This window comes from Scyliorhinus canicula, chromosome 12, assembly GCF_902713615.1.
Source record: "Scyliorhinus canicula chromosome 12, sScyCan1.1, whole genome shotgun sequence".
Classification (NCBI taxonomy): domain Eukaryota; kingdom Metazoa; phylum Chordata; class Chondrichthyes; order Carcharhiniformes; family Scyliorhinidae; genus Scyliorhinus; species Scyliorhinus canicula.
Window position 1 is genome coordinate 148,482,287 of NC_052157.1, and position 13,308 is coordinate 148,495,594.

Below are 13,308 nucleotides of genomic sequence, written 5' to 3' on the forward strand. Positions count from 1 at the left end.
TTGCACATAGAACATAGAACAGTACAGCACAGAACAGGCCCTTCGGCCCTCGATGTTGTGCCGAGCAATGATCACCCTACTCAAATCCACGTATCCACCCTATACCCGTAACCAAACAACTCCCCTGGAGCTGTGAAGCATTGATGCTAACCACCATGCTGCCCCCACATCTTTGGGTTGTGGGGGCGAAACCCACGCAAACACTGGGAGAATGTGCAAACTCCACACGGACAGTGACCCAGAGCCGGGATCGAACCTGGGACCTTGGCGCCGTGAGACAACAGGGCTAATCTTGGCCTATTACAAAGGAGGGTTTTTTAAAAATCCCTTGAATGTGCTGACTCATACTGGAATTTAGACATAGACATAGAATTTACAGTGCAGAAGGAGGCCATTCGGCCCATTGAGTCTGCACCGGCTCTTGGAAAGAGCACCCTACCCAAGGTCCACACCTCCACCCTATCCCCATAACCCAGTAACCCCATCCAACACTAAGGGCAATTTTGGACAAGGGCAATTTAGCATGGCCAATCCACCCAACCTACACATCTTTGGACTGTGGGAGGAAACCGGAGCACCCGGAGGAAACCCACGCACACACGGGGAGGATGTGCAGCCTCCGCACAGACAGTGACCCAAGCCGGAATCGAACCTGGGACCCTGGAGCTGTGAAGCAGTTGTGCTATCCGCAATGCTACCGTGCTGCCCTTATAGTTAGTTCCCTGTGTTTCCTCAGATCTTTGATACCCCGCCCATTGTCTGCCGAATGAAACTTGGACACTGAGCAGACCATCTAACCATGGGGGGGAAAAATGAAACTGCACCCAACCCAGTTCTCACTTGATGCCTGGTCTCTGCCGATCCCTGGACGTCATGGGGAGGTGGCCACTGGGTGGTAACGGAGAGCAGGAGGCATTGCTGCAGCCTTACCTTTCAACCAACCTCCGTCCCACTCGCCAAATTACAGCAGCAACCCAACGACTTACTGCACTTTGAGATTAGCTAATGCAGAGCAGTGTGGGTCATTTACCACTCATTCCGCCGCACATTTGCTTACCAAACCAGCCAGGCAACTAAAGTAAGAATTTCAAACAAATTTCCTTCAGCCTTGTCAAGTGTGCTTAATGGAGTTTGCCAGCCTGGGCAATTTATTTTATTTTTTTATTACCCCAGTCTCCGTAACAGTAGTTTGGAACAGTCCTCATGTCGATTTGATTTTTAATTTGCTAATCAGAAGGGTTTTTTTTTTTCTCCGAGAACCACATTTTCAACTGTTTTGCATTCAAATTGACTTTTTGGCCCCGCTCCAAGAGGTGTTTCGGACCCAAAGGGTTTAATGCTGTTCTCCAACCAGATGGACATGCTTGTTTTTACTACTACTTTGCAACTTGGAAATGGCCATGACCTAAGGCAGTTCGTTCTTCTGAGGCAGTGGTGGGCAGCCTGCGACCCGGGGACCACATATGGCCCATCGGGCTTCTGAATGCGGCCCACAAGCCATTTTGTTGACGATTGCCACATTCCGCTGATTTCTGTCGCCATGTTTTTTTTTTCCCTACCGGTATGGCTGAAAACATAAGATTCTGCCCTACACTGTCAGAGTGGGAGCGAGCGACTCTTTCCTCGTGATAATGATGCATTCAGTTGCTCGGCTTGAGTCAGTTGTCGGTTACTGGAAATGGTGGGGGGAATTGTTTTTGTTTTATCTTCATCACCTGTTCTGTTTTAATTGCAGCCCATTCGTCGGGCATGCCGTTAGTCAATGGAGATGCTGGGCACGATCATTTGGAGACGGAAAACCACAAAGAGAGGGTCGATGACGAGACTCGGGTGGACGATGAGAATGAGCAAGAGGTGATAGTCATCCAGGACACGGGGTTCACCGTCAAGATGCACGCCCCTGGGATAGAGCCATTCGACCTGCAGGTTAGTGCGGTGACCATTCAGGCTCCATGTTAATTGGCTTTGAGAAAATGCAATTGTATCTCGGATGCAGACTGGTTAATTCCTAACCCAGAGCCTTTAGGTAGCCTCGTCCAAGTTCTTTTCTTGAAGTTTTAGGATGGCTTCAAAAACTACAAAGTAACAAAATTGGAAATAAAAACAGACAGTTTTGTATTTTTTCCAATTAAGGAGCAATTTAGTGTGGCCAATCCACCTACCCTGCACATCTTTGGGTTGTGGGGGTGAGACCCACGCAGACACGGGAAGAACGTGCAAACTCAGGAAAGGCTGAGGGACTTGAGGCTGTTTTCGCTGGCGCGAAGAAGGTTGAGGGGTGACTTAATTGAGGCATGCAAGGTGATCAGAGGATTGGATAGGGTGGACGGTGAGAGCCTTTTTCCTCGGATGGTGATGTCCAGCACGAGGGGACATGGCTTTAAATTGAGGGGAGATAGATATAGGACAGATGTCAGAGGTAGGTTCTTTACTCAGAGAGTAGTAAGGGCGTGGAATAACCTGCCTGCAACAGTAGTGGACTCGCCAACATTACGGGCATTTAAATGGTCATTGGATAAACATATGGATGATAAGGGAATAGTGTAGATGGGCTTTAGAGTGGTTTCGCAGGTCGGCGCAACATCGAGGGCCGAAGGGCCTGTACTGCGCTGTAATGTTCTATGTTCCACACGGATGGTGACCCGGGGCCTGGATCGAACCCGGGTCCTCACCGCTGTGAGGCAGCAGTGCTAGCCACCGTGCCGCCCCAAGGCTTTTTATTGTAGATCAGCTATATTTGATTTGGCATTGGGTAGAGTGGTGATCAAGGCCTGCCGTCTTTAATTTGGACCTGGTTTCCAATTTCATTTGGATCATGAGATAGTGTTGTTGTTAGCGCGCTTCATAACAGGCCACAACTGGAATGTTGTTGCTGCTATGTGTGTTTTTACTGGTTACTAGGAAGCCAAATAGATGCTATCGATTGAACTCTTGTCTGTGGATGGCTGCACTCTCTCTTGCACATACTCCAGAGGACATTCAGCCGCTTGTCAATCGAGCCCGACGATAAGTCTGAAGAAGACGGAACTTGAATCAACCCACCCCTGGCCACATATTGCAAGACTCCACAGTCGCTGCAGCACACCCCGCCATTCAGTATAGAAGTCTTTGCTATCTTGGGAATATCCACTCGCTGGATCACCTTGCAAAAACCATCTCAACATTTGGCTTGCGCGCAGACACTGGAACGAGCAGGAAGTTTGTCTCGGAGCAAAGATAAACATCTACTAGGCAGCGGCTCTTGCATCACTTCTTTGTAGGTGTGAGACTTGGGCACCCTATCGGCGTCGCGTAAAGCCACGTGAAGCATTCCATCTTTGCTGCTTTGAGATCTGTTCACAATCTCAACAAAATATAATCTAGGGGCAGCACGGTGGCACAGTGGTTATCATTGTTGCCTACGGCGCTGAGGACCCGGGTTTGAATCCCGGCCCTGGGTCACTGTCCGTGTGGAGTTTACACATTCTCCCCGTGTCTGCGTGGGTCTCACCCCCACAACCCAAAAGATGTGTCCGGTAGGTGGATTGGCCACGCTAAATTGCCCCTTAATTGGGAAAAATAATTGGGTACTCTAAATTTATATTTAAAAATATATAATCTCCAACACCCAAGGTTCTTCAGAGTGTTGCCTTCACGGCATCGCAAGCATGCTCTTCCCTCCGCTTCACTGGGTCAATCGCGTGGTTCGCATGGAGGATTCCCGTGTGCCAAAGCCAGTTTCCACAGGCAGCTGAGCACAGGAACCCGCACCGCAGGACACCCCAAACTTCGATGTAAAGACATTCTGGAAGCCAACCTCTTGAGCGAGCAAGCTGGATCCCAATACGTGGGAAGGGGGCCAACACACCCCATCTTGGACAGACCCACATGGCAAAGTCTCTATCGTTGAGCCATTTGAGGAGAACTGAGCCTTTCGGACAAGCGAGGGTGACACAAAGCCAATGTCTCCATCCATCACTCCACCACTGACTTTATATGTAGTATTTTCAATCCGTTATACAAATTAAGACTTGGTCTAATGTTACAAACGATGACATCAAAGTAGACTGTAAAATGTTTTTGCACTGTCGAAGCGACGGGAAAGTCCTCCGCATGCGGGGGTGCCCTGTTCCCTGGGGCAGGTTGAGCCTCATTTCATCCATTTTACAGCAGGTTCCTATGCATTCCTCAATCGCTTTGCATTTGCTGGCATCCGCAAAGTTGCCTTGCGGAGCAACCTTCAGAAAATTAAACGTTACCCTCTGAATTTAACAATGTCACGAGGCTCGCTTCTCTGATGGTATGGATGCAGGATGAAGAAGGATTAACTACACGTTTGAGCAGACTTCACTGTTTGAAAGCGTTCGTAATGGACCTGGGATCCCTCTAAATCATTCCATACGTGCCTGGTTTGAAGGTGAAGCACTAGTCACTAGTTGCATTTGCTTTGTGAATTGTCAGAGATTCGACGTTTTTACATGGCACTGGGCTAAATCATTGGCGTTGCGTCTCTGAATCAACAGTGCACTTTTTCTTGCTTATTACATAGAATTTACAGTGCAGAAGGAGGCCATTCGGCCCATCGAGTCTGCACTGGCTCCTGGAAAGAGCACCCTACCCAAGGTTAACACCTCCACCCTATCCCCATAACCCAGTAACCCCACCAAACACTAAGGGCAATTTTGGACACTTAAGGGCAATTTATCATGGCCAATCCACCTAACCCGCACATCTTTGGACTGTGGGAGGAAACCGGAGCACCCGGAGGAAACCCACGCACACACGGGGAGGATGTGCAGACTCCGCAAAGACAGTGACCCAAGCCGGAATCGAACCTGGGACCCTGGAGCTGTGAAGTGATTGTGCTATCCACAATGCTACCGTGCTGCCCTTATGTCTTGTGATACATATATATATATTCCAAGAAGAAAGTGATCCGACCAGGTAAACTGTCTATTTACTCAGCTGCTCGCCCTTAAACCCTTTACTCTGATTCTTGAGTGCCGGAAAAGGCGCTTCAACACCTGTCAGTTTTTGCATAAATAGTCATTCAAAAGACCTCCTGTTGACGGCAGCTTCTGAGCGAGACTGTGCCATTGTTTGCCACAGCTGCAGGTCACTGTTCAAACCACCCAGCTTTTAACTGCCGGGGTGAAGCAAGGAACTGGCTGTCGGGCAGATGTGAACACTACCCCACCTTCACTAGCTATTCAATATTTATATTCCATATTTAAGGCAACTTTTTCTAATCTTGTAATCCATCCATAAATTATTTTGCGTTGTGCTTATTGCTGCCTGTTTTTTTTAATTTAAAAATATAACCGTATTCGCATATCTTCCAAGTCTTTACTCAAGGTGAGTCAGAGGTCGTGAGAAAGGGTGATTTAGAAAGGAAGTACATATTAGAATCAGAACTTTCACACTCATTGATCTTCTGTGTTGATGGACACGTGGATTTGGGAACAGGGTGTAATCTTCAAATAAAGTGAGGTTAGGATATTCATATTTACGGTGGAAACAGCCCATGTAAATTTGCTGCATTGCAGTTGCAGCCTCCTACCAGAGGAGACGCTCATTATAATCAAGATTAAGGAGAGATGGATGTTCAAAATTGTGAGGGTAGAGCAGACAGGAAGGCAAGTGGGACAGTAAACCAAGGACACAGAATGATAGTAATTGGCAAAAAAAAATCCGGGGGGGGGGGGGGGGGGGGGGGGGAGTTGAGATTTTTCTTTTGAGGCAGGAAGTTATGATGATCTGCAATGTAATGCCTGGAAAGACAGTAGAAGCAGATTCAATAGTAACATTTAGAAGGCAGTTGGATATATACGTGAAAAGGGAAAAAATTGCAGGGCTGCGGGGGGAGAAGATCAAGGAAGAGGAACTGATTGGATTTTAAATAGGTTTTATTAATATTTCCCTCTCCACTCCCACAGTATCCTCCTCTGCTTTTTTTAATTAAATTTTTTTTTCCAGAGTATCCAATTAATTTTTTCCAATTGGTGACCAGAGAATCGGTGGCAATCGCGCCGGCATGGTCGGGTGCCGTTGAAAGCTGCCCCCGCGGCGATTCTCTGCGCTCGACAGGCCGAGTGCCCACTGAGCCCTGCCGGCGTGGTTCACATTGCCCCACCCGATGGGACCTCGGCGTTCTGGCTGCAGGGGGCCGTCCTGGTTTGGGGGGGGGGGCCTTCCACGGTGGCCAGGCCCGTGATCGGGGGCAACCGATCGGCGGACGCCTTCGTTCCGGGTGGGGCAGGGGCTATGTTCCTCCATGATGGACCCCTGTAGGGCTCCGCTGTGTTGCCTGGGTGCTGGCACGGAGCTGGCTGTGGCGCGCATGCGCAGACCCGTGCTGGCCATGTGGGGCCGGCTTCCGACGCCGGAGCAGCGCACAGTACTCCGGTGCCGTGCTAGCCCCCTGAGGAAGGGGAGAATGACTGGGCCTGGAGTCCCATTGACGCCGGCGCCGGTTTTGACGCTGGTATTTTGGAGAATCCCAGCCCATGTCTCTCTGATCATCCTCCGTCTAAATGTTAGCAAGGCCAGCGTACGATGAGTTCAAGCCTAACATTAGGATTTGAGCACCTATATAGACTTGACACTTCAATGCAGCACAATGAGAGTGTTGCACTATTGGAGGTGCTGACTTCCATTGAGTCATGGAGTCATTGTGGTGCAGAGGGAGGCCATTCAGGCCATGGTGGAATAGCATGGGTAAAACATAATAACCGAGGCACTGCCTCATCTTGGCTGGCGTCCCTGCCTTCATGAATGCTGAGGTTAACTGATCAGCCATCACTTCGACACAGTAGGTTCCAGAAAAATGGCTGCCACGTTTGCCTCCGAAACAAGTGGCTACATTTTAGAAAATGATTAATTCTGAAGCACTTCAGGACATCCAGAGGATTTGAAAAGCTGCGTGTACGAGTGTGTCAGGCCCTTCTTTGCCAGACGCTGTGATCTGGGAAATTCAAATGGATGGGAGTTCCAGGTGTGGTGTTTGTGAGAGTGGGTCTTCAGACGGTGACACGCGATTGCGTTGAGGTTCACAGGCCCAAGCTTGCACCTTCACGGGGTGTTTTCTTAGGTTCCGCTTGGTGTTTCCCTGGGGAACATGTGAAGGGGCAGCACAATAGATGCTGCTGATGTAACTCCTGAAACTATTTAGTGACGTTGGCAAAAACCTGGGGCTAATGCAGTGGCGTGAAAAGATGGTGATGAAAACGTTGTCTTCTGGGGAGAAAAAAAACTGGCTTTAAGAACTGGAAGCGTAAAATCCCTTAAAGGATCTGAAGCTTCACATCAAAATAGAATTTAGCGATTGGTGCTCCCACAGTCCAAAGATGTGCAGGTGGATTGGCCATGCTAAAATTGCCCCCTCGGGGACCAAAAGGTTAGGTGGGGATACTGGGTTCCGAGGGATTGGGTGGGAACGTGGGTCTAGGTAGGATGCTCTTTTGGAGAGTCGGTACAGACTTGATGAGCCAAATCATAGAATCCCTACAGTGCAGATGCAGGCCATTCAGCCCATCGAGTCTGCACCATCCCTTTGTAAGAGCACTACCCAGGCCCACTCCCCCGTCCTGCCCGTCCTTTGTCCGTAGCCACATCTAACCTCTATATCCCTGGACGCTAAGGGGCAATTTTCACAGTAACTTCATTGCAGTGTTAATGTAAGCCTAATCCACCTAACCTGCACATCTTTGGACTGTGGGAGGAAACCAGAGCACCCGGAGGAAACCCACGCAGACACAGGGAGAATGTGCAGACTCCGCACAGACAGTGACCCAAGGCCGGAATGGATGCCTTCTGGCCTCCTTCTGCACTGCAGTGATTCTATGGCACTGAATCACAAAGTCGTGGGTTCAAATCCCATTCGGGAGACGTTTCTTTATCCTTTCACTGGGATGTGGGCGTCACTGACAAAGCTGACATTTGTTGCCCATCCCAAATTGCCCTTGAACTGGGTAGCTCGTTAGGCCATTTCAGAGGGCAGCTAAGTGGCAACCACATTACAATGAGCCTGGAGTTGCATGTAGGTCAGGCTAGGTACAGGTGACAAATTCCCTTTCCTAAAGGACATTAGTGAACCAGATGGGTTTTGTCAACAATCGATGATAGCCTCGTGGTCAGATTTTCTTCCAATTCCAGATTGTTATTAATATGAATTTAAATACCCCCCAGCTGTTATGGTGGGTGTTGAACCGATTACCAGAGCTTTAGCCCGGGTTACTGGCTACGCCACCATCTCCCAAATCTAGGCTGACACTCCTGTGCAGAACTGAGAGAATTGTGGAGCTGCTCCGAGATACTGCCTTTCTGATGAGATGTTAAGTGGAGGCTCTATCGGCCTCATCAGGTGGATGCTTAAAAAAAAAAAAAATCCCATGGCACTGTTTCAAAAGAAGAGCAAGGGAGTTTCCCCCGGTGTCCTGGCCAACATTCGTCCCTCAATCAATCAAGATCGGTAAGACATCTGGTCAATATTGCATTGCTGTGTGTGGGAGCTTGCCGTGCGCAATTTAAGTGTTGCGTTCCCTACATTACCACAATGACTATGCTTCAAGATGTACATCGTTGGCTATAAAGCACTGTGAGACATGCTGAGGTCCAGAGAGGCGCTATATAAATGCAAATCTTTTTTGTTCCCTTTTTAATTTGGCACCAGCAGGATCTCCAACTCTTCTGTAGAAGAGTGGAAATTTCTGCTGATGCAAGACACTTGCCCCACCCCGCCCCACTCTTTCTCCAACTCTTCCTTTCCTGCTCTCTTCTTGAAAGTGCGTAGGGCAAACCTCCACATTCTTTGGATACACCCACGGGAACGTTTAAAATGGGGATGATCTGGTTCCTCGCAAGATTGGAGCTGGACAGGACTGGATCCAATTTGATATTTTCTGCCTTGAGCAGACATATGTGCGTAGATTAGGGAATGCCCCTTGAGCAATCCTGTCCACCCCTGTGACGGTCGGAATCTCCAACAAATGTTGGGAATTGATTCAGTTTCTATGATCCTGAAAATTAACACTTTCAGAGCCAGCACCAAAGGGATTTGAGGACCAAATTGGGCTAAATTGATGCAATTTATTCTCTGGCTCCTTCCTGCCCTCGGCATGCCAGGAGAAGGCAGCAGACTTTATTCAGGCTCACAAGGCGATTACAAATGGTGCAGACGTCAAGCCTCCGGTTGAGTAGCAGTTGGATTTGGTTCGGGGGGGTTTTCCGGCTGCATATTATCGGGAGCAAGGCTACCTGTGGAAATATCGGCCTTGCGACACTGCCGAGGTTTTCGACCTGTGTTGGAGTGGCGTTTCCCAGCTGAGAAACCGCAATGTCAGCTTTGTTTCCGTCTCAAATTTAATTGTGTGCCGAGGGACATTAACGAGCCAGGAGAGAGAGCCCCCATTACCGTTCTTCTGCGAAGGCACCTAATTATCCACCTCCAATCTGGGGCGACTGGTGGGGACAGAGTGTTTCCCCAGACTCCTTGTCTCTTTTGGACACTGAAATACACATTGCAGTAACCTGGCAGTCCTCCTTCTATCTCTGTACTGCTTTTTTTTTCTGCCCTCCTCTCCTCCATAAGAGGTGGTACTACAGGTTTTGTTTTAATGATCTCTTGCAAAGATAAAATCCGACGGTGCCGGTAACATTCAGGCTCCAAGTTCTGGAATTCCCTCCCCAAGTTTCTCTGCTGTTCTACCCATCTTTCCATTATGACAACGAGTAAAACCTATTTGGCCAAGTCTTTGATCGTCTGTCCAAACGTCTCCTTTAATGTTTGGATGTCAAATTTTGTTAGAGAATGGTTCTGCGACGTGCCAGGGAATGTTTTACCGTGTTAACGGTGGTTTTTTTTTTCCTGACTTGTTCCATTTTTGCTTCCAGGTTTCTCCCCAGGAGATGGTGCAGGAAATCCATCAGGTCCTGATGGACAGGGAGGACACATGCCATCGCACATGCTTCTCTCTACAGCTGGATGGAAATGTTCTGGACAACTTCTCTGAACTCAAATCCATCGAAGGCCTGCATGAAGGCTCCAATCTGAAAGTAGTAGAAGGTATTGTACCGTCTCCCATTCAACTGTCCTTTCCAGAGTGTTGAAGCTCTGGCACAAGGTCAACTAAACTTTCGGGCAAATCACGCAAACTCTTTTATTGTACAACAAATCTCCTTTATTATATTCTACCAAGTATCAAACCTCACTACAAAAGGTACCAAATCCCTATTACACAGAGTATAAAACTTTGCTACACGCAAAATATAAAATCCTGTCTTTCTTTGCTATGCACAAAGGTATCAAAACTCACGGCTTGGACTTAAATACCACCCGTTAAGAGGCAAAGTGATCAGTCTCCCTCCTGGTGGATTACGATGGTCTCTCTGAGCCCCAAACCCAGGGTGCTGCTTCTTGCAATGGTTGTCGCCCCAGACGTTCCTTCGTCTCTCCTTATGCTGATCTTGCTGGCACCGATCATGCTTCTAGTCACATACTCGCAGTACAGGCACTAATCAATCGCTACCTTTTAGCCACAAATGCTCAGCGAGTCATGACTCTCAGGAGGTTGCATTTTTCTCAGGAGTACAACATGTGTTCAATCGTTATCCACCCGAGCTACAGCAACCTCCATGTCTCTCATGAGGCGACTGCACAATCAGCTCCTGGTCCTTTGCTGCAGCTCACAGCAGTTTATGCTGATATAGAGTAAATCAGGCTTTGCTGGTGTCTTCGTGGATACCCATCAGACTACAAGAGCCAGAATGCGTCTGTCCTATCACCTTTAGGTTTTTTATTAAATCAAAACATTGTATCACCTTAATTGCTTCTTCAGCCAGTTGCACCTTAGTCAATCATTTATTTTTTCTAAATATAAATTTAGAGTACCCAGTTCATTTTTTCCAATTAAGGGGCAATTTAGCGTGGCCAATCCACCTAGCCGGCACATCTTTGGGTTGTTGGGGCGAAACCCGCGTAAACACGGGGAGAATGTGCAAAATCCACACGGACCGTGACCCAGAGCCGGGATCGAACCTGGGACCTTGGCTCCATGAGGCAGCCGTGCTAACCACTGCGCCGCCGTGCTGCCTTTCAGCCAATCATTTCTGATCAGTGCAGAGATGAATCCCATTGCAAGGAAACAAAATCCATGGAATGACGTTTTCTCTTTCCCTCTTCCCCCTCAGCTGATCCTGTTGCCTACGGTATGGTTCCAGGCTCACTAAACATCTCTCTGGATCAGCCATCTGCAGTTCCGCCGCCTGTGGCGACAGTTCTCCAGGTCCACATAGCCTCTCGGCTCCACTAGGTCCACGTAGCCTCTCGTCTCCACCAGGGCTTGCTGCCTCCACAAGGGCTTGCCATGGCTACAAGCTGTAGGCTTCACCTGTCTGATAAGGCCTAACTAAATCACTTCAATTCAGTTCGGTTTTCTATTCCTTGTTTCCTGGTTTGTCCTTGTTGAAATTTATGTGTCTGAAGATTTGGAAAGACCTGTTCCTTTAGTGTCGTTGCCTCATTGCTGGATAACCCCAAGATCCAGCCATCTGAGGTATCTGAGCATTCATCAAAACGTTAACTTGATACGTGATCTCTGTGGATTTCCGACAAAAAAGCTCGGGTATTCCAAAATTAAAGTAGGGTGGCACAGCGGTTAGCACTGCTGCCTCACAGTGCCGGGTTCAATTCTGGCCATGGGTGACTGTCTGTGTGGAGTTTGTACGTCTCCTCGTGTCTGCGTGGGTTTCCTCCGGGTGCTTGGGTTTCCTCCCACAGTCCAAAGACGTGCCGGTTAGGTGGATTGGCCACGCTAAATTGCCCCTTTAGTGTCCAAAGATGTGCAGGTTAGTTGAGGTTAAGGCGGCTCAGTGGTTAGCACTGCTGCCTCACGGCACCGAGGACCCGGGTTCGATCCCAGCCCTGGGTCACTGTCTGTGTGGAGATTGCACATTCTCCCAACAAAATGTACAGGGTAGGTGGATTGGCCACACTAAACCGCCCCTTAATTGGGAAGAAAAAAAAATTGGGCACTTTATATTTATGATTTAAAAAAAAAGGATAGGTGAGGTTATGGGGTGGAAATTGGACACAGTTAGGATGCTCTTTCAGAGGGTCAGTGCAGACTCGGTGGGCCGAATGGCCTCCTTCCGCACTGTAGGGATTTTATAGAATTTATCCGATAACTCCTGAAGAACGGATCAAATCTGTGTCAGGAAATGAGTTTGAAGCTCATTTACAAGACCCAATTCTGGAGTCCTAATGAGAAAATGGCAACATAAACATGATAAATACAAAACATTTAGTGCTGCAATCAGACTTTACCTTGAGCACTGCATCCAGTTCTGGCCACCAATTTACACGTCCAGAGGCCGAAGTGCAAAAGAAGTAAGCAAGACTCTTAAAGTTATGCAAAATGTCACTTAAACTTGGGAGTAGAATAAAGGAAGATCATTCAAACAACAACAGTATACGTTCGCGGGCTGATATCATTCAATTATTTTTTTTAAAAAATGTTTTTATTGGGTTTTATACATGATATAATTAATTATACACAGAAAAACAAACAAAAAAAGGAGATAGAAAACACGTAACAGGAAAGGGGATCTTCCATCCACTTCTCTTTTCTTTTTTACGCAATTCTTCTTTTTATATAACATGCAAAATGATTGTCCAGCCTGAGGGAAATATCTTGGAATGATTTCAGAAGCAGTTGAATGCTCCAATGTGACAAGGAAAGAGGGTGTTGGGATATCTCTGGATTGCTGAGGGAAGATGGGTTGAACGGCCTTTCCCATCCGTAATTATCTCGTCACCAGCTGTATTTAAAACGAGCTGGGTTAAAGCGGGTTAATCACTTTTGTGTTTTTATTTTTGATGAACCCCCAAAGAGCCTTACACTGTCCGTGAAGCCCGAATACATGTGCGACACATCCGAGACCTTCTGAAGAGCTTGGACCCATCCGATTCCTACAATGGCATAGACTGCAATTCCTTGTCATTCCTGAGCATGTTCACCGAGGGAGATTTGGGAGGTAAGAAGAGAACTGGGCGGTGGGTGCGTGTGCGTACGTACCCCTCAAAGCTGGCATGAGATTATGTTGAAAATCAGCTCCCAGTGTGGCACTGCATGTTGCATTAATGATTTAATTTTAAAAGCAGCCCCCTAGTAATTGTGTTTAAACTGTACAAGTTATTTGGCATGCCCAATCCGTACCTTCCTTTATCTAAGGAGGTGAATGTATTGTGTCATCTCGCAGCTGTGTTGGCTCAAGGTGATTCCAGGGAGACTCTCCGTATAAAGGAACACTGGTTTATTGGTAACAAGTAAA

General features: G+C 47.8%; 1 protein-coding gene across 5 annotated transcripts in view; it reads left to right on the plus strand.

Annotated features, from left to right (window-relative positions):
• cluha (clustered mitochondria (cluA/CLU1) homolog a) overlaps window positions 1–13,308 on the plus strand; it is a 115,531-nt gene that overhangs the window by 25,425 nt on the left and 76,798 nt on the right. For all 5 annotated transcript variants that reach the window (XM_038814465.1, XM_038814466.1, XM_038814467.1 and 2 more), the window contains exons 2-4: window positions 1,736–1,926; window positions 9,871–10,042; window positions 12,868–13,011. In XM_038814465.1, the coding sequence (XP_038670393.1) occupies window positions 1,736–1,926; window positions 9,871–10,042; window positions 12,868–13,011 (507 nt within the window). The remainder of the gene's footprint in view (window positions 1–1,735; window positions 1,927–9,870; window positions 10,043–12,867; window positions 13,012–13,308) is intronic.